The following is a 26,779-nucleotide window of genomic DNA, read 5'->3' as shown; positions in this document are numbered from 1 at the left end:
CAATGGTAGTAAGTGGGATTTGAACCTGTGACTCTGTAGTGTTCTGGTTCATAGGCAAGTGTATTACCCACTAGGCTACTACCATCCCGCATAAATGAATGTAAAATCCATATTCAAAACCATGTTTTTGAAACGTGCAGGTGCATGGTACATTTAGTGGTGGAAGGAAATCTTGATTTACGTTAATTACGTACATACTGTAGGCTCACTGAACAGTTCATCTCCTGTGTGGACAACTTTCATCATGGCTCTGGTTCAAAGTTTATTTATTTATCTTCATGCAGTTAAATAGATTTATTATTCTTCAACTAAACTCTATTTTGGTGTTTGCTTTTTAGACACAGTGGTCTTCTTATTATTTAAATAAAGTGGTTCTTGAGATGGGATTCATACAGTGTCCTGAATGTTCCAGTCCTCATGTTGACAGTTGAACTGTTTCTCTCCACCAGAGTCTGTGCTCCTCAGCCACCATGCAGACAGTCAGGGCCACTGACACCAATGAGGTGGACAAGGTCATCTTCCGAGAGATGGACAATGACCGGAAGGTGAGGCCCAGCCAATCACACCGCAGATCACCAACGCCTGTTAGAGCGAGTCACTGATCTTATCGGCAAGATCACTTTTATTAAAATTGTAATATACAAGTTGAACACTTCCCATTCAATTAGTAGTTTGTTAACAAGTTGCTTGGTAGATTGAATTAGAACTCATGGTTGTGTGTTTGCCCCAATTTCCTCAATTATGGCATTACTGAACACTTAAAACACAGGAAACAGTTAATGTCATTAAAACCAAACTTGCTTATGTTTGTTTATCATTGTTTTTCTCACCTGGTGTTTATAACCATGACTGAATTCTGAATTTCTGCATTCGGATGCAGGTCTCGATTGCCATAGCACGACTAACATAACCTTCATTCATTTCCATTCTGGCATGATTGGGGCGACTGTACCACAGAATTACCACGTCTCTGTCTTCTCAACTGCTCAGGTGGTGCTTCAGCTGGAAAAGAAGCTTTTTAGCTATGTGAACCAGAACGTTTTCCGGGACAACAATGGCACCCCGGTGAGTTGTTTTTAGTTTATTTCATCTTCCTAAGGGTTCATCTGATTATCTTTTAAGAATCTCTTAACCACAAGAATGCGCACATCCCCAAACATTTCTCATCTCCCGCAGGAGCCGACAGACACTGAATGAAATACATTGATGATGTGCAGCTGGATGATTTGATTTGTGTTTTTTTTTTTTTTCTGGGTAAAAGAGTTCGGAGGACAAAGTGTGTCGTTGAGAAGATACAGATGGTTCAGCCAATTTTAGACACACGCGCGCGAACACTTTTTTTTTAAATGTTGAAGCCTGTGAGCATGTGTCTCTTTAAGAGCATCTGTCTCCATGGAGGGAAAAATGTATGCTCTTTGGTTTATATTTATTGCTATATATTATTGGTTGTGGCCTGAGAGGGAGAACTTGTGTGTCTGCTTTTATTTTTATGTATTGACGTTTTTGAGTTCTCTCTCTCTCTCTCTCTCTCTCTTTTTCTCTGTGTGTGTGTGTGTGTGTGTGTGTGTGGGAGAGAGAGTCTCTCTCTGTTCCACATGACTCAAGTTCTGTAATATAAATGGTGTAATGGGTCATGAGAGATAATCTGATGGTCATGGTCTAGTTAAACACACCATGTTATGATCCTTATAAAACAAACTACCTTTCCAGAAGGATAAATGTTCGTCCCCTGCACCCCACGCTCATGGAGGAGGGGAAAAAAAAACATCCATTGCATCCTTCATCAACTACTAGACTTGTACCAGCCTGACAGAAATTTAATTCGAGGCAGCTCTCGAAAATAATTATTGTATTTTGAAGGGAGTAATCATTGGCCGGGACATGATTGAATGTGTCCGTGCCTATTGACTTTTGCCATGATTAATAGGTTTGTTTAGTCGATATTCCCATCGAAATTGTATAATTAATTATCCCGCCGGCTGTCACAGGGGCAGGATGGAGTGCTCTGATGAGTATTTGGGAAGATTAAATTTTCTGGGGGCCGTTTGCAGGCACGGGGCTCTGGTGGCGGGGGGGGTGGAGAACGGGGGACAGTACCCTCCCACCACCCGAACCTGCACTCAGGCGCACGCACCCTCAAGATTCACCCCCCGGCTTCCTGCCCAGCTTGGGTATTGATTTTATATCAGTGTGTCTTTATTGGGACTGTATCTGGCGCGCGCGGGAGGTGGGTGGAGTTGGGATGGCGTGGGGAGGTGGGGCTCGGAGTGATGAAGTTTTCTGTCCTTTAATGTCACGCCCCGTTCTCAGGCCTGCGTCTCCTTTTTGCCTCCCCCCGACCCTTTTACAGGACATTAAAATAAATATATGAAATAAACCCTGCAACTCCAACTCGGTCAGTATTTTATCTGTCAGATCTCCTTATTGGAAATATTAAACAAAAGAAAGGTAAGCACAGCCAAGGCCATGCTGTCATTCGGTTTATAAAGAGACGAAATTAACCCGCATCACTCTTTTTGAAGCTCTGCGCTATTTGAGGAGACTAACAAAATCTCTGCTGAACCGCATTGGTCAAGTTCACATTCCGTGAAAATGATTCCAAGCAAACAGTATATGCTGCTTTGCTGGTTTACTGTACTTTGGGCAGACCATGCTTTGGGCAGTGGTGGCCTAGCGGGTAATGAAACGAACCTGTAATCAGAAGGTTGCCGGTTCGAATCCTGAACTGCCAAGGTGCCACAGAGGTGCCACTGAGCAAAGTACCGTCCCTACACACTGCTCCCCGGGTGTCTTTCATGTCTTTCATGTCATAGTCTTTTCACTAAGGGTGATGGTTAAAGGCAGAGGACACATTCCGTTGTGTCGAAGTCATCTTCGTCTCCTGATACCATTACAGTGAAAGCACCACCAGCATTTTAAAGTGACCGAAACATCAGCCAGAAAGCATTGGAACTGAGAAGTGGTCTGTGGTCTCCACCTGCAGAACCACGCCTTTATTGAGGACGTCTTGCTAATTGCCTATCATTTCCATCTGTTGTCTTTTAACAGAATTGAAATGATTGACCTGGAGTTACATTGAGCTGCTTAAGTGTTCCCTTTAGTCCCTCCTCAGTCTGGGCTTTCACCATCTGAAGGGAAAGCGTTGCTCAAGTGTCAATGAAGAAGTGTCAAAAAAGTACCAAAACAAAACACGGCTGTGATTTGCTGGCACCGTCACCTCTTACCACACTGTGCACTGCGTGCCAATTTAAATTCAGAAATTAAATTCTGTGCGTGGGCTCCCTGCTCGTCAAAATGACCTGTACATAGCCATATTTCATCCCTGTAAATAAAAAGGTCTATCGTTACGTTAGGATAGGTGGGAGGGGTTAAAAAAGGATGGGAAAATATGGAGCTGTTATGAAGTGCTGGGCATAAAAATAAAATTAAATGACCTCTGACCTTAGCATTTATTGATGGCTTTTAATGGTTGCTGGTGTTGTCAGAAGAGAATTTAATTTTTTTCCCTGTGTCATATAAATCAAAGCACAATTAAGGCGCAGAATTGTTTAATTTTTTTCTTGAAAATTCTTGAGTTTGGTGATGAAAGACCCCGAGATTTCCCTTCTCCGGACACACTTCAACCATCGTCATTTCCTCTGTTTTCCTCGGCTTTGACCCTCCTGCCGCTGCTCAACTCCAAGGTCATTTCCCGTTGATAAACTGCTCCTGGTTTATAGCGCCGGGAGGCCCTGAACCTAGATGAAGCTCCGCCTGCCATATATATATTTTTTTTATCTGCTGACCTACCAGACCAGCAAATCATTATGCTTAATTGACCCGGGATGAAATGTAGTGTGAAATTTCAGCTCTCAGGTTTTTCCAGTGCGACCCAACACACACACACACCCACTCCTGTCTTAAATGAATTACTCAGTGCTAACAAACACACACACAAGCCATCTAATGTACTTCAACCCTGGTCATCTGCCACGTTTTTATGGGGGATTTTTCTTACCTGCTTAAAAATAACGCACTTGCACACAGAGTGCATTTCATGTATTAATTTCTTTATTGCAAATAATTTTGCATGTCTGCCAGGTTCTGATTCATGCTGCCCTGTGCCTATTTGTTGTCAGTGGCTTTAACCCATACGGTCACACGCTCTCAGTTTGTCAGGCGTACGGTGTGTGTGTTGGAGCATGGTGTTTGTGTGGGGTGGGGGGGGGGCTCCTTCTGCAGTCCACCCCCAGCCCCCTCAGCGGTTTGATGAATGCAGCGCTCTTGCCCCCTGAACTCACACACAGGCACTGACACACACACTGCTTCTGCTTTCAGACATCCATCCATCCATCCCCTCTTAGTGCCACAACCAGCTTCACTTAAGGGGCATAACATAAGAAAATATCCATTCTATATATAATATAAATGCACTGCATGTTATGCCATGACTGGAATAGAGCTGTAGTCTGGTAACAGCACTTTGCCGTAAATTTCATTCAGCAGGTTTTTTTCTGTATTTGTAAGATGTTTTTGTGGTAATATGTAAAATTATTTGTGTTTTATGTTTTTAATTCCTCATCTGTTTTTAGCGGATGTAGCTGGACTCTGTATTGCCCACTAGGCTTTGCCTGTAATTATCCATTAAATTCCTAAACTTATAGAGGCGGGGCCTGGTACTGACACCTGACAATCATTTTGGGGGGGGGCAGCGATGCGAACCCCATGACTACCTGTTCCTCTCACAGATAATTAATGTGTACAAGAAACTGCTAATTACACTTCTCAGATATGATTTATGGCTGGCTGTGTGTGTGTGTGTGTTGGGATGGTAAAGAGACAGTGTGTACAGCTGGGAGAAGGGACATGATTGATGAAGACCCACCAGATAGACTGTCAGAGCAGAGGGACAGAACCACACACACAAGCACAAGCAAGAGACCAGAACAGAGAATTTTGCATGGACAAACACACACAGAGTCTCCATAAAGTTGCATTTCTGTTTGCTGAAAAATGTTTGTGGTGTATATATGTATATTAATATATTTATAGATATATGCTCACTCACACACACACATTTCGATTATGTGTGTGTTTCTGAGTTGAGTTGAATGAAGGATGTCGCTCGTACTGACTGCTCTTTTATCTCTTCACAGCTTTTAGAGTTCGACAAGGAGCTTTCTGTGTTCAAGGAGCGGCTACACGAGCTGGAGATCTCCTTTCCTCCCAGGTGCGTCACATACGCTCACTGTTCTATCGGCAGTAGAACCTTATTATGGGCTAATTGTGCACTTTTCATTAAAACCAACAAGCATTAGGCGGCATTATGTGGTGTGATCAGTGGTCAGTAGATCATCACAGCAGTACCTGTATGTGAGAGGGAAGGATGATTCCTCAGAAGCATTTGTTGTCTGTGATGAAACTTTTGTCCAATAGAAGCTGGTCACATGACCTTAAGCTGGAACATGCATTAGATTTATGACAGTATGAGAGAAAGTCATGCCCAGGATTTCTCTCAGCCAATCCTACCTGGTCCAGTCTACCTGTGGTCTGATAAAAAATGGTGGTGTGTACCTGTACATTTCTGCCACCATCCCTTACATTTACCTTTTACCGTGGTACAGAACATAAAACACACCATTAAACTTCATATTGTCAAGATTATCATATAAAATGTCTGTGTTCGTTGTTGTTTTTTGTATGATTTATTTGGTGGTTTGATTCAATTTGTGATGTGGTTGGGCTTGATTTGGTCTTGATTTTTCTTGTTTTTTAAATGATGCTGTTAATTGCTGCATTTGGACTTTTAATGGTTTTTAATGGTTTGGGGACTCTTCTCAGTCGTGACTCTAAAGGTGGCAGAATGAAGTCCCTCTTGATGTTAGAACAGCCGAGTAACTGAAGATCTTGAAACAAAAGCTTAAAGCTTTCTTTTTAGGAGATACTTCTATTAAAAGGCCTCATACATATATAATAAAAAATATTATTATTATTATTATTATCATTATTATTATTATTAAACTAATGGTATTTCCAGAATGGTTCCTATTGAATCAAATGAGGGATTACAATAATGGACATTTTAAAGCACTTATGCTTTTATGTCACTCTAGATAAGAAATGTAAATGCTGTATTTGATTGGTTGTAATTGGTAGTAATGTTTGATGTTTGTTCTTTTTTTTTTTATTGGTTTGAGGATTTTAATTGAGGTGTATATGATTATTGCTGTGTTTGATTTGCGTGATTGGTTTGTATTAGGTGTGTATGATAATTGCCGTAGTTCGTTGTAGTTTTTCTCTCTGGCTGATGTGGGCACGTGTGTGTAGATGTGTATCTGCTCAGCCCCTGCGGGGAATTTCATCCCTTTGTGTGTCAGCCAGCACGAATGTGGAGCCCTTAATATTCGTCAGGGGGGAGAGAGGGGTCAGAGGGGTGCGCGCCATATCGTCTTCCTCAAACAAATGAATTTACAATTAGCCCTTTTGGTGGAGGAAAGGGAGAGGGAGGGTAAACACGATTCGGGCAGCAGGCGTGGCGGCGCAGCTTTTTTGGCGCGGGCTGCCGCTAATAGCGATTGACCTTTGGCGTCCGGGCTAGCTTAATCAGCTTAGATAATGAAACGCTGTAATCAAACAATAATTACTTGATAATGTGCTTCAGTGGTTCAGTAGGGGGAAAGGGCGGTGTGTGTGTGTGTGTGTGTGTGTGTGTGTGTGTGTGTGTTTCCCTCCTCGCATCATGACTTGAGGTCTTAATCACGGCAAAGTTTCCGTGGCATTGCGCAGCTGACAGGTGGATTTATCTTTCCTCCACACTCTCCGGCTCCGGCTCCCATCCATCTCTCAGGTTGGGACGCAGGGTGGTCTCGCGGCGGCGGCGGCGGGCACAGCGGGCATATGCAGATGCTGCTGGGACACGAGTGGGGAGATGATGAATTGACGCGGCGGTCCAGTTTTATAGGAGATGATATCTGCCCAACGCCATGTGTCTGCTGCCATTCACTGTACCGCCAGCAGTCAAAGAAGAAGGGGAACGGTCTAGTTAAACAGGCACACACACACACACACACACACACCCCTCCCAGTTAAGTCTTGCACAGTGTGAGCAATCAAGCACACAGTGATTGTTCTTCATCACACCTCCTGCCCTGGAACAGCCCCTCGCCATCTGTGATCCTATTACTGCCATTAACACTAGAGCAGGGGAGGGGGGGTCGCGCACACACACACACACACACACACACACACACGCGCGCACCAACACGCACACACTTCACGGCGCTAATGCAGTCATACACATTAACACGCATTTATTAGTGTGTTTATTTTGTTCAATGACTGGAGCGTCTGCTGACACACGGAAACTATGAACTCTACATCCAGTCAAGCATCAAACACGCTGAAGGTCCAGTAATCTGAAGTGGAAACCTGCTGGGGCGGTTTCAGATGACGCGGCGGTCACTCGGTCTTATTTATCTATTTCACATTTTACTATTGGAACGTAGTATATTTCTTGCTTTCATTTACCAGTTGAACCAATTTGTCACACAAAATCTAAAATAAATGTGGAGCAACACGAGTAGAGGATGTTCTATTTCTGTGGGAGGACACTTCTTTCCTTGTTGGGTGGGATCTGCCTGATCTGGTCACGTTGAAGAAGGTGTGTGAATGCAATAATGCAATTACAGCCAAATACAAAGCAAAACAAAAACGTATTATTTATTCAGAGACATAATCTTTTTGTACATAATGTTTAGGGCTGTCATATTGTGGGATGGGTTTTAATTATACACATAATTATACACAAGTGTAGAGACTCCCACCACCGGCCAGTCCACCTCTCAGTTTGGTTTCCGACAGCAGGCCGAACTTCCTGCTCATTCCCACCGCTCGGTTTCAGGAAGGGGTGGGACCACGCTCCGTTCCGTTTTTCCACGTTCTGTGTAAGTGTATTTAAAGAATGCGCTACAAGCTGCAAACTCTCATCCCTCTCACCCTCGGGAGGCCGTCTGTCAGCGTCTGTTGTGACAGGACTAAGCACCGGCGCGCAGCTGTGTGGAATTTGGCTGTGTCGCGCCAAAAGAGGACCTGGAGCCAGCAATGAAACACACACACGCTCACACACACACACACACACACTGAGGAAGGGCACAATGGTACTTTTTTTATTTTTGAACTTTTTGTCTGTGTGATGCTGTGTGAACCCTGGCAGGAGGGTCCAGGAAGCGCGGCTCGATTGATCTGCTGTGATTGATCTAAAGGAAGTGCATTTGCCCGAGTTGTTATGTGATTTTATTGCGCTCGTTTGCCGTGTAAAATCAATGGGCAAATCCAATCAGGGCCCGAGCCGGAGAGAATTTGGAGGAGAGCGAGAGGGAGCGAGGGATTGGGGGTCTCTCTGTTCCTGTAAGTGGGTTAGAGACGGGGGAAGAAAAAAAAAGTGGGACTGGCGTCTCCCAGCTGATGCCGCACTTTCATTTCACCTCACAGAAAGAGCGAGAGGGAAACCGAAGGAAGAAAAATGCCTTTGACAGGGCGGATGGCTCCAGTCCCGTGTCTTATCTGTTTGCCAAGTCTAGACAGGGTCGGGCGGGTGTGATCGCTGGGGTCAGGAGTTTATGGCGGGCGCTGTTTACTGCGTTGTAGAGTTATCTTTTCACTGTTTGGTGACTAACGGGAAACCAGAAGGTGCGCAACACCAAACATGGCATGATGAATAGAAGGTGGTGAAAATCTCTGATGTTCTGAAGACGTTCCTTGGTGTTGCGTCTTTTGTCTTTTAAAGCCTGGTTGGACGAGGCTTAATTTGGTCCTACATGAGAAATTTGAAATGAACTCTTTCTGCTGAGTCTACAGGCTGGTCAGAGAAATAAGCCATTTTGTAAAAGAGTGTACACAACTATTTTTATTAGATGGAGGGGGGCACTGGAACATGGCAATTAATTAAAGTAGCTTGTGCCGTTTATTTATATTTAGATTATTTGATTTATTGCTAGATGAAAATATTCCAAATTAACTATAACATGACCCAGCGCAGAACACAGTCAAAACCACAAGCTTAAATCTGCTACTATTTATAAGTGTTTTGTTGCGGAAAAGGAGGCCACAGCCTCATTTTAAGCATTCGTGCAGATCTAAGGAGACAATCGAGATCGTTTTCTTGGTGCTATTTAGGGCCTCAGTGCTTATTTACTAATGTCACATTGTCTAGTTCACCCATCAGGATGCATGAAGTAAAGCGCTGATGATCTGCGTGTTTGAAGTGGCCGTGGTCGCGTTTTTGATGTCCACTGACATACCCTGTGCACAAGGGGCATTGGGAGTGTGGAGGATGCGGGAAAAGAGGGAGGAGGAGATGGACACCTGGTGTGTGACAGCGAGGGGCTTAAGTGCATGACAGCTTTCAGTCAGAAATACAGGCGCCTCCCTTTTTAAACATTTTTTAAAAACCTAAAACATCATTAAAGATCATCTTCTGGCCATCAGAAATAATTAGTGAAAAGTGGCTCGTGTTGAAGTGATGTCACCCCGTGGGATGCACCACAGGCCAGGAATTGAGAACGCAGAGGTTCTTATTCTGTACAAAAGAGGCGTCATAACGGCTCGCTCTTCACATCAGTAAAGGCCACGCGACCGTCGATAGACTGGGCCAGATGTGCCTGGATGAAGAACCAGCTCACTGCAACATTCAGTCCCGGAACGGGCCGTCATCACAGCCTCGGGTCATCAGGGTGAAATAATATGGATGTTACAGCCGCCCTTTGGTGGCGAGTAGTGTCAGATGGACACTTGTCCGGGCTGCTGAATAGGATCCTTTGTATTCCAGTGGTTTTCCATGGGGGAGGGTAACGGGGGGGGGGGCTTTAACGCTTCATAATTGGATTCAGTTGCACAGTTAATAACTTCCCATGTTTCTGGAATCACATCCAGTGTAGTGTTTTGTCCCTTTTCCCTGACAACAGCAAACAAACATGTGCTGCACAGAGGGGAGTGGTCGCGGTTTGACTAACGCCTCCTCCTGGTCGCTCCTGGCCAGACAGGCTACTGACATAATGCCTTGTTTAAGGTCTTGTCTCGTAGCACCGGCTGAATTCATGCGTTTATATTGCCCCCATTAAGCACTGTGCTTGATTTGTTGCTTTTATGCCAATATTTCGAGGCATTTTATGAATCATGAAGGGTGCACTTCCTCTGGACGGGGTCACGTTAGGCCTCAAAACACATGCCGCCAAAGGAAGGCGGACATTAACCGGAAAGCCAGCAGCCAGTCAAACATTAAACCACAGGATGGCTCCAATCGGGTCCTTTATATACCAGCCTGAGGCAGGGCCACTGCCCAGGGAGAGCCGGCGGGGACGACGACAACAAATCAGAAACGGGCCATTTCTCAACAGGTGCTTTCCCAACACTTCCCAACCGAGCACACACGGGAGGCGACGCCGCTCACGGCACACAGGTGGCCGATTGTTGGCTTTTATAAGAGCGCGCTCATTAATTAGCCTAATTAGTCTTCTGCCCGCAGCGAGGAGTTGATAGGAGCTGACGGCCTCCGGTTCTCACGCCCAGCGGCCATGTTTGCTCTCGGAGATAAGCCTGTGAACGCCCTAATCACGGGTATTAATCACGGCGCCGCAAGCGCCGCACGCCTGTTTGCCTTGTGCCTTATAAGGCCGGTAATCACCATCTGAGGGGGGCGGTCTCGTAAATTTTTTTAATAAATAAGTGAACCCATGTTTAAGATAATTGTTACAAAAGCCCGAGCTTAGACTGGACTCAAATTGTCATTGGCCTGAGAGACGGGTATCTGTCCTCAGTGCAGCAGTAACAGTCGGCAAAGTCACCTGAGTCACGCGAGTCTGTGATGAGCGTCCCCCCCCGGCGATGGCCCTAATGAGCAGTAGTTTGTGTGGCCCACCCCCTGCAGATTGCTTACTTCATCCCACTTTGATGGCTTCTTAACACCCCCCCCCCCCCCGTCTCCTCTTCAGTTTCCCTTTTTTTCCCACACCGGCTGCATCTCTATCCTCCTCTCCGCTCTCTATCCCACAGTATCATTCACTCACTCATTCTTCCTGTTCTCTTTCATCCCGGGATCATCCTATGGCGCCCTTTTTAGCATACCAAAAAGGCCAACCTTCATTTCCACTTGCTTAATGCACCATCAATGCTAATTGGGCTCAGGCATTCTGCAAAGACCCCTGACTGGGTCCTGTTTGTCCACCCGGTCAGTGGCGGCCAGTGCTGGCCCGGACGTGACCGCCCCTTCCACATTTTTTTTTTTTTGTAAAAAAGTCTCTTCCACCGCCACCACTTTCCCCACCTCTCCCTGCTATCCGCAGCACTGACCCTTATGGTGTTCCGGTCACCAGGGCAACACTTGAACACTTTTTTTTTTTTTTTTTTTTCTTCAGAAATAGCAGCTGTCGCACGGGTTCTGTTTACCGCTCCCGACTGTTTGCCCAGCCAATGCGCCGTTAAAAGGCGCTTGGCCCCTGCCTGCACCGCTGCTGCGCGATTGGGGCTGTTGGCTTGGAAGAGCACCATGCAAACACAGGCTGACACTTGGCCGAATTGCGCTTATTGGAAACGGTGACCAATATGATCGGTGTCGACAACACATGACATCATGTGTCATGAGCAGAACAATTCAGCATAATAACATTTTCACTTTTTTTTTTTATGGAACACAACCTGTTCATTATAATAAGTCTACTGTACTTATATTACAGGTGCTGGCATATGCTGCAATTTTTTTATTTCAACCATTTTAAATATTTTAAGCCGTGTTTGTCTGTAGTAACACATTATTTTGCCACAAAAGCTGTTTATTGCATTGATATCAACTTTGCATGCCTTATATGCATGGCTTTTAAAAAAAAAAAAAAATTATAAAAGGTGCTGGGAAGTTTTGGATTTGAGGCAATGTAATAAAGACAACTGGTGGTGATTTTGATGGAACTCATAAGTAAACCTTCACATCAGTTCCGTTACACCCTCTACCACCTAATACACTTTATTAGGTGGTAGAGGGTGTAAGGGAACTGACGTGAAGGTTTACTTACTACCAGGTAGTTGTTTCTGGTAAAAAGGCTTAGCGAGTGCAGCTCAATGCACAAACGGTTCTGTGGTGTAATTGCAAGCATTAAATCATCATTAGGTTCCTGTGTAAACATGCTGTTTTGGTGTGTGTGTGTGTGTGTGTGTGTGTGATTTATCATCTCTTCACGACTAACCTTTGTCTGAAGTGTTCATCGTTACAGTATAAAGACACGATTCTGCACTCGGTGCCGGTGAAGGAGCAAATTGGTTTCATTTTATGAACAAAACCCATCCACGCTTTGAGCCCCATTGTGGGGGGTGGTTTAAAAAAAAAAAAAAAAACCCTAAACAAATTGGATTGTGGGCCGTGTAAAGCCATTGCATGTTCATGTGCTGCCGGGGGCCAAATTGAATTTTCAACAATGTAAATCTGTGTCGGCTCAGTGGCTTCTCCTCCTCTGGAATGATCTCCGCCAGCCCCTCTTTACCCTCCTAATGTCTTTCTGATGACGCCGGGGAGTCGCTACGTTTTACTGGAGTAGGCTGGTGTTCTAATGATGCACACTTTCCTCTCAAACAGAACCAGAAGAACCAGGTTCTGGAATGGTCAGTTTTAGCGGTCACTAGTAATATGAAATTTCAACCTCAGAATGATGAGATGATGCGTTTGCATTTAAGAAAATTGATTTTGAATGCCAATTTAGTCTTAAGAATTAACAGTGCTTGCTAGTTATTTTGTTTTAAATCAGTCATACCTTCCATAGAATTAATACAAATTAATACAAATCTGCTTATTATTGTATTACATATGTATCTTTAAACCTTTGGCTGTTTGGTGTGATTATAACAAAAATGTGTTATGTCAGTTTTAGCTAATAAAGGATTGTGGGACTTTTTTTTTTTTAATATTGTGATTATTTACTGAACACTGATCACCCCAGATCACCTCATCAGAAGCTGTACAGTTGCTCTGCGGGTTGAAAACAGGGAGCACGAACCGTCTCATCATTGATTTTTGTGTTTCTGCTCACGTTCAGCTACCCGTACAGTGAAGACCACAACGAGGGAAAACAGTACATGAACACTCGATGCCCCGCCTGGTGTGACCGCATCCTGATGTCTGCCTCAGCCAAGGATCTGGTCGCAAAGGTGAGCTTAGGTTCTAAACGGCATCTCTTTATTTAACAATTACATGTTGGGTTTCTTAATCCTTTCATTTCTTTTAATTTAAAAACCCCCAAAAATCTAAATAAATCCCCCCCCTCACTTCTGTCTTGAATATTTACCCATTTCCACTCTTTCCCTCCCTCTTCTGTGGTGCCAGAAGGCAGATGGGCTGATTGCCACGTGTGAATATTCATCTCCAGTTATAAGCCCAGGGTCCACAGCAGCAGTATATACGACCCGACGCTTATTGAGTGCCAGTCAGCCATAGCGGCTCTATAAAGCTTTATAAAGCTGCGCAGATCTGCCCCCGTCTGCTCAGCCCCCCCTCCCTCGAAGAGTTAACAGCGGCAGCCGGATTGCGTCGTGCAAATCTGCGCCGCCCTGGACCAGGGGGTCCCAGCCGATCTGCTGCCCTGCAGTGCTTCAGTTTATCCATCAGTGCTTAGAATATTGAACAAAATGCGTGAAATGACTGATCAGCCTCAGCATTAAACCACCTGCCTGGCTTTGTCTTGACGTATGGACGATTTCATCAGATCTGTTGCTGGTCTCTTCTCGAGCCAGCCAGTCCCCCCAGACCTGCTACGCCGGAGATGTTCTACCCCAGTCTCGTGTAGAATCAGCTTCAAAGCGACTTTTCACCTGCGGTCCGACACACCTACCGCTTGACAGTCGCCATGACAACCAGATAATCAGTGCTATTCGATTCTCCTGTTTTAGCGACTGTGGCCTTTAATTTATTCCAGATTACACCCTGAACTTTTACTTTCACTGTTTTTTTTTTTTTTACTGTTTATCACAAACAATAATCATAAGTGTAATGAAATGCTTGTTGTAGTGCAATACCTGACTTTAAAAGTTATAGGAGATGTAAGAATAAAAATTGTATGAATTAAGTTAAATTCAAATAATTAAGATGAAATAGATCACCGGATGACTAGAATAGGAAGGCACTTTTCAGGTGGACACTTCTGAACTGCACCACATATTGAAGCTTGGTAGCACTGATGAGGTGGAGAAAAGCTTGTTTTCATTGGATTTTTTTGTTGTTCAAGATCAACATTCTGAAAATCAGATGGGAAAAAAACCCACACATTCAACGATATTAAAAAGTCATTTACACACACACACACACACACACACACCTCTAATGCTAGTTTCTGCTATGTGGCCCATTATAAGCCATGAAAAGTTAATCATGATGTGAACCCTCCCCCCCCTCCTCCATCTCAGACTCTCTCGCTCTCTCTCTCACTCTCTCTCTCACAAACACTAACGGTACAGATTGTTGAGACATGGGCCTGTAAACAGGCCTCAGCTTGGCACCATCGATCATGCCTCGCTCCGTTAACTCGCCATCATGTTATTTTCTGCTTGCCGAGCCCTAACACACCAAAGGTTGGCCGCTGGCAGGCTGGCGCGTCGCGGAGCTGCGGCGCGGGGTAATGAATGCTCAGCCGAGCGAGTGGCACGCCTCCCATGGCGGCGCGCCCGTCATTTGTTTATCTGTCTAAAGATTACGCGGGCCGAAAAAGCCACAATTTTATGCTGCCTTTGTAAATGATGTCGCCGGCGTTTTGATGAATGTATCCCAGCTCTGGGATGCCGAGGCTGGGAGCGCTGCTCTCCTGGGCCTGATGGGAAAGAGCTGGAGCGTGGCAGGCCGGCAGCGGAGAGAGACAGTGTGTGTGTGTGTGTGTGTGTGTGTGTGTATATGCAGATGTAGCTGCATGTACCGGTGCGTGGTTGGCTTGGGTTGAACTTCATTTTCAGCCACGCTTCCAACTACTTCCTTTCTTCTAGTTCGGAGGCACCACAGAGCCCAACAATGGAGGCTGCTTATTAGAGCAATTAAGTTTTTTTAGTTCAAAGAAAGTGGCAGGAAAAGCCCTTTAATGACCTCCAGCAGTTTTTTGCCCACTTGACCCAAATTACTTTTGTATTTATTTGAAATTAAATGCAAAACACTAAGACACTTAAATCTCATGCTGCTGCTCTAGATATTAATAATCATGTTTATGTTCTTAAATAACAGCAGCTGGGTTGTACATTTAACTGAAATGTTGACCACTGTTTCGCATTTGTTAAACTCCTCAGCATCACGGTGTGGGTGGTGCGTAGTTATTAAACTCCTCAGCATCACAGTGTGGGTGTTGCGTAGTTATTAAACTCCTCAGCATCACAGTGTGGGTGTTGCATAGTTAATAAATGCCTCAGCGTCACAGTGTCGATGTTGCGTAGTTATTAAACTCCTCAGCATCACGGTGTGGGTGTTGCGTAGTTATTAAACTCCTCAGCATCACAGTATGGGTGTTACGTAGTTATTTATTGCCTTAGCATAACAGTGTGGGTGTGGCGTACTTATTAAACCCCTCAGTTTTACAGTGTGCATGTTGTGTAATAATTAAACCTCTCAGCATTACAGTGTGGATGTAACACGAGTACTAATTACTAATGCCTCGATGTTACTGTGTGGGTGTTGCATAGTTATTAAACCCCTCAGTTTTACAGTGTGCATGTTGTGTAATAATTAAACCTCTCAGCATTACAGTGTGGATGTTACATGATAACTAATACCTCGATGTTACGGTGTGGATGTTGTGTAGTTATTAAATGCCTCAGCGTCACAGTGTGGATGTTGCGTAGTTACACTGTAATTTTTGTCCTCATACTGTAATTTTTTTTTGTTCTTTGCACATTTTCTTTTGACGTTGCAAATGCATAGGTAATATTTATTCATTTACATTTACATTTACAGCATTTATCAGACGCCCTTATCCAGAGCGACTTACAATCAGTAGTTACAGGGACAGTCCCCCTGGAGCAACTTAGGGTTAAGTGTCTTGCTCAGGGACACAATGGTAGTAAGTGGGATTCGAACTCGGGTCTTCTGGTTCATAGGCGAGTGTGTTACCCACTAGGCTACTACCACCCATTCATATTTGTACACACACTTAAGTCCTCACTAACTTATTTTAATCATTTTAAAGTTTAACCTAACTGCACTTGTATGTTGAATAGAATTTCAAAGAAATGTAACTCCTTCTGTACATATGCATGTACAGGCTTTAAATCCCTGACTCTTTATTAAACAGTCAGCTTTTCAGTGTGGATGTTGCATCATTAATAAATCCCTCCGCGTTACAGTGCGTTACATCACATTGTTGGGTGATTTATTAAACCTTTTGGAGTTACAGTGTCATTAAACATTTCTGCATTACATTTTGGATGTTGCATTATTAAACCCCTTTAGTGTTGGTGAAGAATTATTACACCCCTCTGTGTTACAGCGTTGATGGTGAATGGTTTTCGCTGTGTGGCCGTTTGGTCCTCCTGATTTCATTGGTCTTTGTTTCTCGGTTCTTTTAGCCCGACGGTGAGGACAAGTCTATTAGCTACGACAACATAGGACCCAATGTCTGTATGGGGGACCACAAGGTAAAGGCACTCTATCCACCTACTATGTGTGTGTGTGTGTGTGTGTGTGTGTGTGTGTGTTAAGACCCCCCACCCTGGACGCTCAGACTGGGTCAGACACAGACTGGTCAGTGTGGCCCGGACTCCTACAGTGAGCACTGCCGTGTGTGTGTGAGCTGACCAGGTCGGGGCTCACACACACACGCCAAAATGACATTGAGCTGTGTTTTAGGAGCGTCCGCTGTAGTTAGCACCAGGATGTGCATAGTCCATACATGCATGTAGTGTGCGTGCGTGCGTGTGCGCGCACGATGAACCTGGAAAAAGTGAACTGAGATTAACACGCTTTTGTGTGTGTGTGTGTGTGTGTGTATGTCACTTTTTGCAGCCTGTCTTCCTGTCCTTTCGAATAACAACAGGGACAGGTAAACCTAATGCAAATAAGCACAAGTGTTGTGTCTTGCAGTGATGTGGTAAATATTTTTTATTTATACATTTATTTATTTTATTATTATTATTATTATTAGCAGCTCATTTACTTGTAGATTATATTAAGATTGTGTGTCTCAGGCTGTGATTCCTTGATAAATGTTTGTTTTATTCAAGCAGGAACACACTGCCAGAGGGTGGAGAAAATATTGTGAGAATCGCCTTGCGGGGAGATGGACACAGAGGATACACACACACACACACACACACACACACACGCACATACTGTATGTCCACACAGAAGACCCTGTTAAGACTCTTCAGCAGGACTGAGCGGTCGCTCTCCTCCCAGCGCTGACCCGCCACAGCGTCCTCCAGAACTCCGCCTTCAGCGTCCTCCAGAACTCCGCCTTCAGCCCGCCAGATTTTAACGAAGCAACTCACTTTACCTCACGCTCTGCGTCCCACCGATTCCAGAAGCCTCCGTTCCACACACAAACGCACATGTATGCACAAGACACACACACACACAAATAATGGACAACACTTTTACATGTGATAGCTTTGTTGCCAAAACTCTAAAGAAACCAGAAAAAAAATTCGACATATTTTAGATAACATATTTGCAATTTTTAGATATGCCTCTAAAATAGAAGCTACTTCCGTTCAGTATATGAGATGTTTTTAAAAGTGCAATGCAAAAAAACGGAGTTGTTATATATATTGTTAGGTTTATTTCTTATGTTGGATGTAGAGGTATTGACGCTGTTTTAGTGCCGTTTTTTTTTTTTTCTTTTTTCTTGACCCGTCTGGGTTGCTGTTACAAGTAAGATAAGCGCTTTCACTTCATTTGTCTTTTTTTTTTTTTTTTTTTTTCTTCCCCCTCTAATGCCTTTATTTTTATTTTTTTCTAGGGATGGTTTGATTTTTGTCTTTGTGCCTACGTCACTGCCATGCCTCACACATCGGGCAAATCTCATTTTATATACTGTACTTTTTAAAGATGATAATTTATGATTCTTACCAAAATTGTTAAGCTGAGATATGGGCTCGGTGTGGCTGCCTGGGTGTCCCTGTCTGTCGGCGGTCAGTTTTCAGTATATAGTGAATGTAGGGGAAAAAAAAAACAAAAACCCATCACAAAAAAAGACTCTCACTGCACCTTTTCAGCCGACACGATTGATATGATATCATATGATATGATATAGCCTGTCAGGGTTCTTTTTAAGCAGTGCCATAGAGCATGCCAAGTATATAAGGTATTGTTTCTTATATAGCAGTCTCACATTCTTATTCTAACTTATTTCTGTGTAATAATGTGATTGTTCTGAATGTGATGTTTTTAGATCTTAGGCTTGGGGATCTTTTTTTTTTTTTTTTTTTTTTTTTGTTACTGCATAATGATGCCAAGTATTGTACCCCACGTGCAGAAGGAGCGGAATTGCTTTTTCATGTAATAGCAGCATCGTCATCATCTTCGCTCGTCGGAGCTTTAAACGGCAATTAGAAGCGCATCGATTTCGTTTCCGACACTACAGACTGCGCGAGTGGAAGTGGTTTCGTGGCTGCAGCAGGATTTATGTCGTCTTGACAGTGATCTGGTTAGGCAAAAAAAAAAAAAAACTCTGCTTGTGAACGTCATTATTATTATGATATATTATTATTTTTATTTTTGTGGACTGCTGTGTTTTAAGCAGATAAGAGATTCGGCCCGTATAGACGAGCTGGTGTCCTTCCGCAAGCAATAAACCCCCCCTGTAGAAGAAGCTGGAATTTTTCTGTCTGTCTCTCTGTCTTTTATTCCAACTTTACACACGCGAGGCCTCGCCTCGGCGGTGGGATCAATGGCTTCTTTCACACCGATTAGAGATAAATGCTGTTAATAATATATACGCGTGTATGTGCCGAAAAAGCAATACGTAAATCGCTCATATTAAACAAAAAGTTTTTTTTCATTTAGTTGCTTAATATTCATATATTAATAATAGATTTTTTACATTTCGTTTAAAAGTCGTTGAATGTGTGCTATTAACAAAATAAAGACACTTCTAAACACATCCACTATCGAACCCTAACTTTATCGAACCCTTTAACAACGAATTAGCAATTAATTCTGTTAATATTGCCATATTTTAAAATAGGAAAAAATTATGAGTCAATTGTAAGAGTTAATAATTAATAATAATAATCTTTCACGTAAATGTTGTGTTCTATTCATAATCGGCCTTGTTTTGTGAGGCCGATTTCTGTTCCACGTGGACAAACAACAGAGACGTGATTAAAAGATAAGCTCGTTAAATAATTTATTGATAATACAAAGTTTTTTTTTTTTGTTTGTTTCTTTTTTTCTTTTTTCATCTTCCTATGACACGGAAGTAATAATAATATTCTCTTATTCCAACATCTTCACTCATCCAGCTCTGTCTATTTCTTTTTTTCGTTTCATGAGGTAAACCATAAACTCCTTGAAATGGAAATAAACGATGGAGGTGAAAATTGCTAAAACCAACAGTTCTATGTACAGATTATTTTACAATAAACCAAAATAATTTACAGGCGGCGCGTCCGGGCCTTCACAATGTTAGGCGACGTTATTCTGCAGAAAAAAAAAAAAAAAAAAGAAGACGAAGAAGTGGAGAGAATCGCCGCGTCCTGCTTGCTCCAGAACATAAGTTACTCCATAATAATAATAATTATAATAATAATAATAAAAAAAGCTCCTCTATTTACATCTTTCCACGACGCCTCCGCCGTGTTGTACCCTGCTTCCGCCAGTCCGAGTCCGATCCGCCGCGACGCGACGCGCGTCACAACGCGTCCGACGCGCCGCCGCTGCTGCTGCTGCTGCCGCACGGGCTGATGAGCGCGCAGCTCGCACCCGCGGCCGCCTTGTGCTTCTTCAGCAGCCGCGCGATCTTCTCCTCGTCCGAGTTGGGGTCCAGCGGCTTGTTGTACTCGTCGTCGTCCTCCGCGTCCTCCTCGCTCTCCTTCATCTTCTCCGTCTCCGAGTCGTGCTTCTTCTTGGCGCTCGCCATCTCCGCCGCGTGCCGCTTGCGCCACTTGGTCCTCCGGTTCTGGAACCAGACCTGGTCCGGACACGGACGTCATTAGTAACCCAGAAGTCCAAAAAGTTTATTTTATTTCTTTAAATTGATCTACTAGATAACGAAATGCCAGGTTCAATAGTAATAATAGTAATAATAATGAATGATTTATGGAATAAACACCTTGACTTGGCTCTCCGTCATGCCCAGCGAGTAGGCGAGGCGCGCTCTCTCAGGTCCGGCCAGGTACTTGGTCTGCTCGAACGTCTTCTCCAGGGCGAAGATCTGCTGGCCGGAGAAGGTGGGCCGCGAGTGCTTCTTCTTCCCGTCCTTGTCCAGCATCATGCCGGCCTGAGCTGCGGAGAGCGCGACCGTGAGAACCCCGGCGCCATTTCTCTAACAAACTCCGGTAAAAAAAAAAAAAAAAAAAAAAAAACTCACCCGGACAGGAGACGCGCGGGTCCCTCCACGGGGAGCCCTGCATGACCCCGGGCCAGAAGATGGGCGCCCGGCCCGGCAGCTCCGTCAGCGGCTTGGGGTACCGCGACACGGCCGCCGCGGGCCCGAAGTACATCCCCGCCGACGCGGCCAGGCCGTTTATCCGCGGGAAGCCCGACAGCACCGGCCTGCCCAGGATGTCGCTAATCCCGTGCGGCGTCCCCAGCGGCATCTGGGAGGCCAGGGCGCCCAGCGGAGGCGCCTTGAAGCCCGCGGGGCTCTGCAGGGCGTAGGGGAACAGGGAGCTCTTCATCTCGGCCATGTTGTGCAGCGCGGCCAGCGGGGTGCTGCCCAGGACGAACGCGCTCTGCCGGTTACTGTCCATCTGGCCCACGGCTAACATCTGGACGCGTGAGAGGCAGAAGACGAGGAGGAGGAGGAAGAAGAAGAAGAAGAAGAAAGTTCTCGGCTCATCCGCTCCGTCTCTCCTTTTTTTTTTTTCTATCACTATTGCTGTTGTTATTTTATTTCTTTTTAATTCTCTATAATTAAAAGCGCCGGTTATTACAAAAAAAAAAAAAGCCGGACCTCCACTTTCCCGCTAAATTCGCTCCGGGCGTCTGACGTCGGCGGAGCGCGCGCGCTGATAACCGCGCCGCCACCTGCACGCGCGCACCTCCCATTGGCCGGCGGCGAGCGACGGGGGCGCGCCGTGATTGGCGGAGGCGCGCGCCGGTGCGCGTTGTGTTTTCTTCCTCCCTTTCTTTTTTTTTCTTTTTTTTTTTTTGGCTTCCTCTCCTTTTTCGCGCGCGCGCGCGCTCGTTGTCGCGATATTAATGAGGAGGCGCGCGGCGGGGAGCGCTCTTTCAGGACGTGACGCGGAAAGTGAGTACCCCCCCCCCTCCTCCTTGAGAATTTATTATTATGATCGGCGTTGTTGTTATTGGCGGAATAAATGGCGAGCGCACGTGCGTCATTTTAACCGGTAACCGAGCGCAGTAATGTATGATCCCTTTAATAATAATAATAATAAAGAAAAGAATGTCCAAAACGGCCGAAAATTATTTTCCAAAATAAAATTAGGTTTTCTACAGTGCAGAATACTGTCACGTATTTATGCTTAATGTTGTTGTTGTTGTTGTTTTTATTATTGTTATTGCTGTTTTTTTCCTTTTATATAATTACCTGATTTTTTAGGGGTGAAATCTAGTGAGCGACAACGTTGCTGCATGTCGACCACGATTTTTGATTGTAAAACTGTAATTATTTTGAATGGGATTAAATTATGACCGATGTAGGAATCCTAATAAAACACCTTCTTCGCCACGTGACAACCCGTCTGATCAGGATGATGAGTTCATCTCATCATCACATTTTAGAAACTCGGGACGTCATTAAGATGTAACTAAAGAATATGTGCAATTAATTGGGTTTAATTCCGATTATTATACAAAATTTAATTCAAGTACTGAACTGTTTTAGTCTGTTATATAATACATTATTATTCATATAAGTTCATTAATACCTTTTTGGGGATTTGCCGTGCCGTATGTATTATTATTTATTAATTTATTTATCTATCTTTTTTTTTTTTTTTTTAATTCAGCTATATTATAACATTAAAAATGAACTGCAGCCAAATTAAATGAAGATCTGTGAGTGTCTGAACAGGTAGAACTGGCTGAATCTGCTTTACCCACGGAGACCTGGTCCCACCTCCCCGAGACCCGCGGGGAGAGGTGGCCCCCTACCGGACAGCGTGTTAACTGCAATTTTATTAACCCTCCTCCTTCATCTTAACACTCCATCCCTTTACAGCTACAACAGGGAAGAAACTCACTCCCCACAAATAAAAATGTTTGGGAGGGTTTCCAAGATGGTGTCTTCATTGTTTTTTTTTTTGTTTGTTTTTTTTTTTAACTTCCTTCTCACTCATCTTTATAAACCACATACCCTCTTAATTCTATAAGAAATGAAGTGGCAGCAAAATATTCCTAAAAGTTCTGGGACTGATGGTTTCCACCGTAATCCCCCAGATTAAAATAGACCTTTAAATACTTTAAATAGAAGCAACTGAGCAGCATTCAGAGAGTCATGGTTTGACGTCATGTTGGATTTAAGAAAAGCAGCTCTGGTTGGTGAGTTTCCTTACCTGCCCAAACACACTGAGAGCAAATAAAACTTCAAAATGAGACTGGACTTTCTCAATAAACCTTCCTGTATACTTTATAGTATGTGTAAATAAAAATGCAGCATCTTGTGCTGTCTCTGATGAATAATTGAAGGAGAATTTACCACGCCTGACACTAAGTGAGAAGAATAGAAGAACGCATTGTTGGAAATGATCTACAGTGCTTTGCAGAACCAGTGAAAACAAAACCCCTGTTCATCTTAACCAGAAAGAAAAAGCCTGTATGCTCAATTATTGATTTACCTAAAGCATTTATTGCCGACCTTCCTCATTTTCGTGAATCAATGGGATGATGTGTGTAGAGAAAGAGACCGTTGTTCTCTGAGCAGCAATACAATATTGTCCCGCTGTAGATGTTTGCTTGTAGGAGATCATTCATTAGTTTACAGAGTCGGGAGAGACCAACACACAGTTCTACTACCACATATCAACATGACCCTTATTGTTACTTTCACTTTTGAATCATTATTATTTGTGTGATTTAACACAACATCCCATTCTTGGCAACGGAGAACTTCCCAACAGAACTGTATGCTATTTGCTATGTAAAGAAACGTGGAAATGATCCGTTATCAAGTAAATGCTGCCTTCCAAGCATCTAGATGATCAAGTGCCAGATGTATTTACACTCTCTCACTCTCTGTCCAGCTCGTCTTGAGGGTTGATTAGGAGAGGAGGGTATTGGCGCTTGTTCTGATGGTGGTGGGCTACTTTGCATCTGTATGCTGGTTTGGAGTTTAGTCTATTTTGGTCTATATTGGTCTATTTTGTCGTTCAAATTCCCGATTGTGTCTAGCCTGCACAAGGTCATTATATTTGTATTTATATAAAGTACAGGCCAAAAGTTTGGACACACATGTGTTCAATGTGTTTTCTTTATTTTCATGACCATTTACGTTGGTAGATTCTCACTGAAGGCATCAAAACTATGAATGAACACATGTGGAGTTATGTACTTAACAAAAAGAGGTGAAATAACTGAAAACATGTTTTATATTCTAGTTTCTTCAAAATATCCACCCTTTGCTCTGATTACTGCTTTGAACACTCTTGCCATTCTCTCGATGAGCTTCAAGATGTCCTCACCTGAAATGGTTTTCCAACAGTCTTGAAGGAGTTCCCAGAGGTGTTTAGCACTTGTTGGCCCCTTTACCTTCACTCTGCGGTCCAGCTCACCCCAAACCATCTCGATTGGGTTCAGGTCCGGTGACTGTGGAGGCCAGGTCTCCACTTTTTGTTAAGTACATAACTCCACATGTGTTCATTCATAGTTTTGATGCCTTCAGTGAGAATCTACCAATGTAAATGGTCATGAAAATAAAGAAAACACGTGGAATGAGAAAGTGTGTCCTAACCTTTGGCCTGTACTGTATACTTGTTCTGTGCTTTGTGCTCATTATAAGTAAAGCCCCTGTTTCATGAAGTTCTGCGGTTGCGTCCTGTTTACCTGCCAAACCACGTTGACTCACTCATGACAGTGATGTAACTTGGATCACCTTCTTGAAGGTCGAGATGCTATGGGGCTTATTGCTGGCAGCATGGAGAGTTGGGGGAACAGTGACACCTCCATCACATCAGAAATTGACACCCCTCCTGACCCCACTCGACCCCCTTGTTCTACTGACAGTTTCTTAGATTTCACACCAAAAATGTTAGGGTACCATGAGTGGGGGCATCCACTGACTCTGATGGTCAGAGAGGTGGCAAAAGACAAAAGGCCCAAGATTTTTAATAAATGAATGATTCATGCTAATACGTCTGTACTGTGGTTATTTTTATTTGTCTGTTGCTAAAATCTCCACATGATGGCAGCAAACTCCACAAGATCGATCGCGTGGGCCCTGTCCCCTCCATCCCCACACCGGTCCTCATTACTGGCTGGGACTCTCTGGCATGGACACCTGAAACCACAGCAGGATCTTAGTGTGGGTGTCTGTGAAATAAGACTTTCATTTCTCTTTAACTTCACTTTCAAATGCTCTGGAGAGAAGAGGACAAGAAGAGAAGAAGACGGGGGTTGATAGTATCCTGGTGGGTTACACACTCGCCTTTGAACCAGAAGAAGAGGTTCAAACCCCACTTACTACCATTGAGTCCCTGCGCAAGACACTTAACCCTGAATGACTCCAGGGGGACTTGACCATGTAAAAGAAATTAAATGTTCCTTTTCTTCAGTCTACACATTCCTATAGGCATTTAGAAATGAATGTGAAAAATATGAATGAGGAAATGAGGTGGAGCCACACGGTGGCGCCAAGGTCTCGGGATGGACTTTGAAAGCTGCAAACCTGGTCTGTGTGGGTGTGTGTGTGTGCATGTGTGTGTCTCTTGCTTGGACAAGAGATGCCGCGTGGGAAGAAGGCAAGTTGGCAAAGGCAGTGCGATGCTTTGGGCAACGTTCTGCTGGGAGAACTTGGGTCCTGCACTCAAAGGGAAACAAGAAACACTTCCCAAAAAGTTGCAGGCCACCCCAGGCACCTTCATACGAACATTGTAGCTGTGGTCTCATTCTTCAGGATGATGCAACCCGCCACACTGCGCTTTCTGAAAACGTTCAGAAATCAATCAAGGAGATCGACTGTTGAATTCCTTCATAGAACACGTTCAGATGTCAAGACACCATAAAAGTGATTTTAGTGCTTTAATAAGAAACCCTCACCCTTTCTTTTGTGCATGCAGGGTTCCAAGTCATAATATCCAATTACCTCTGGATTTTTCTAACGTTGCCTGTCCGCTGAAGCGACAAGGATTATCCTTTCATTGTCAGTCCCATTAGCCCGTCGCTTCAGAGAACACTGGTTCTCACAGTGAGCACAACCAAAATGATCTGGCTCTCCAACACGACATTAAAAGGCCACTGTGGGCCAGTTTATCCAGTTCAGGGGAGGTCGTTTGTTCCTGAAACAAATATGATTTATTATTGACCAGAATTAATGGATAATAGCTTGCATCAGTGCGCACCACGGAAACATTTTCACTTCCATTCTGTTCCACCTCAGTAAATCACATTAAACCTTTACATAAGTCAAATCAGATGCTGCAAAGTCGTCAAGTTCTTCAACGCTCACTTCACAGTGAAATTGTGCCACCTCGACATGGCAAGCAACTTTTTCAGAACTCTTTTTCAGTCTTTTAACGGAAGGCCCACATCCATGTTCCCATGGAGCGTGGAAAGCTGAGCTCAGAACAGTAGGGTCAATGGGAGATTCCTATAAAAACATGCAATGTAATGATGCATGCAGAGACGTTGTCATTTCATGGAATCTTATACAAGAATGAAAAGAGGTCAGTCAGCATATTCCATTTTGATGACATCATACGTATTATTAAAGCATGTTCATTATATTCTCATTCTTCTTAAATGTCAGCTTTCTACACTCTCAGTCTATCACTTTCCGTAACTAGTCTGGGTCGTGGCTGCCGAAGCCCATCCAGGGACTCACCCTGGACACATAAACACACACACACCATTCACTCACATACTCACACACACACATCTACGGTCAATTCAGAGTTCTCGCCAAGTTCTCGCCATATCACTGGAACAAAAACTCAAGCACTTGTGAGTCCATTTATTTGTCCACTGACTGTGGTTTTCCAACACAGGGAGGACAGGCTTCATGGCAACACCCATAAGCCTAATTCCATTCCAAAATATGCATAACTAACATCTTCCTCATTTTGTAAACTTATAATAGAGAAGGTTCATGAGATTCAGTAGATGATTTTACACATACGGTCTGGCGAAAATATGGCAGGCTTTAACTTTAAAGTGACACGTAATGACACGAAAGCAAGATTTTGTGCAGCGTGTTTGAGTTTAAATGCAGTTTTCAACTAAATGATCCACCGGTGCGAAATGTGTCATTTGTCCCCCGCTATAAGATCTTGTTCAGGAGCACGTAACATTTTTTTTTGCTGAAGTCAGCACCCAATAATGTACGCAAAAACAACCCTCACCTTTTACTCGGCAAAAGAAATGCAGAGCAGCATAAACAAGTCCTTGGAAGCAGGATCTTATGTTGGTCTGCAGGCTCTGGTGGGGACTGCTGCGCAATCTGTAATGAAATTCCGG

The 26,779-nt window shown here is 43.9% G+C and overlaps 2 protein-coding genes across 6 annotated transcripts in view; one reads left to right on the top strand and one right to left on the bottom strand.

Annotated features, from left to right (window-relative positions):
- Nucleotides 1-18,804, top strand: part of inpp5a (inositol polyphosphate-5-phosphatase A) — a 108,200-nt gene extending 89,396 nt beyond the window's left edge. Inside the window, exons 10-16 of one of the 5 annotated variants that reach the window (XM_028990045.1) lie at nucleotides 450-545; nucleotides 991-1,065; nucleotides 5,136-5,209; nucleotides 13,056-13,167; nucleotides 16,555-16,623; nucleotides 16,991-17,027; nucleotides 17,212-18,804. In XM_028990045.1, the coding sequence (XP_028845878.1) occupies nucleotides 450-545; nucleotides 991-1,065; nucleotides 5,136-5,209; nucleotides 13,056-13,167; nucleotides 16,555-16,623; nucleotides 16,991-17,027; nucleotides 17,212-17,246 (498 nt within the window). In that variant the 3' untranslated portion in view covers nucleotides 17,247-18,804. Of the gene's footprint in view, nucleotides 1-449; nucleotides 546-990; nucleotides 1,066-5,135; nucleotides 5,210-13,055; nucleotides 13,168-16,554; nucleotides 16,624-16,990; nucleotides 17,076-17,208 lie in introns of all 5 variants that reach the window. The other 4 variants (XM_028990044.1, XM_028990042.1, XM_028990041.1 and 1 more) reach the window with 4 other exon arrangements.
- An 882-nt stretch (nucleotides 18,805-19,686) lies between these two features.
- On the bottom strand, nucleotides 19,687-21,016 carry nkx6.2 (NK6 homeobox 2). Its single transcript, XM_028989760.1, has 3 exons — nucleotides 20,517-21,016; nucleotides 20,259-20,431; nucleotides 19,687-20,117 (listed from the first exon to the last, which is right to left on the bottom strand). Exons 1-3 carry the CDS (start codon nucleotides 20,914-20,916, stop codon nucleotides 19,839-19,841), a joined length of 852 nt encoding a protein of 283 aa, XP_028845593.1. The 5' UTR covers nucleotides 20,917-21,016; the 3' UTR covers nucleotides 19,687-19,838.
- Nucleotides 21,017-26,779: the final 5,763 nt, after the last annotated feature.

This window comes from Denticeps clupeoides, chromosome 8, assembly GCF_900700375.1.
Source record: "Denticeps clupeoides chromosome 8, fDenClu1.1, whole genome shotgun sequence".
Taxonomy (NCBI): domain Eukaryota; kingdom Metazoa; phylum Chordata; class Actinopteri; order Clupeiformes; family Denticipitidae; genus Denticeps; species Denticeps clupeoides.
The sequence above is the reverse complement of the archived record's forward strand: the minus strand, read 5'-3'. Positions and strand labels throughout refer to the sequence as shown.

Excerpts from the sequence above, each read along its gene's own strand:
- nkx6.2 (XM_028989760.1), bottom strand. The coding sequence starts at position 20,916 with ATGTTAGCCGTGGGCCAGATGGACAGTAACCGGCAGAGCGCGTTCGTC. Across the intron at positions 20,432-20,516 it reads CCCGCGCGTCTCCTGTCCGG|CTCAGGCCGGCATGATGCTG; the intron begins GTGAGTTTTTTT and ends CGCTCTCCGCAG. Across the intron at positions 20,118-20,258 it reads TGACGGAGAGCCAAGTCAAG|GTCTGGTTCCAGAACCGGAG; the intron begins GTGTTTATTCCA and ends TGTCCGGACCAG.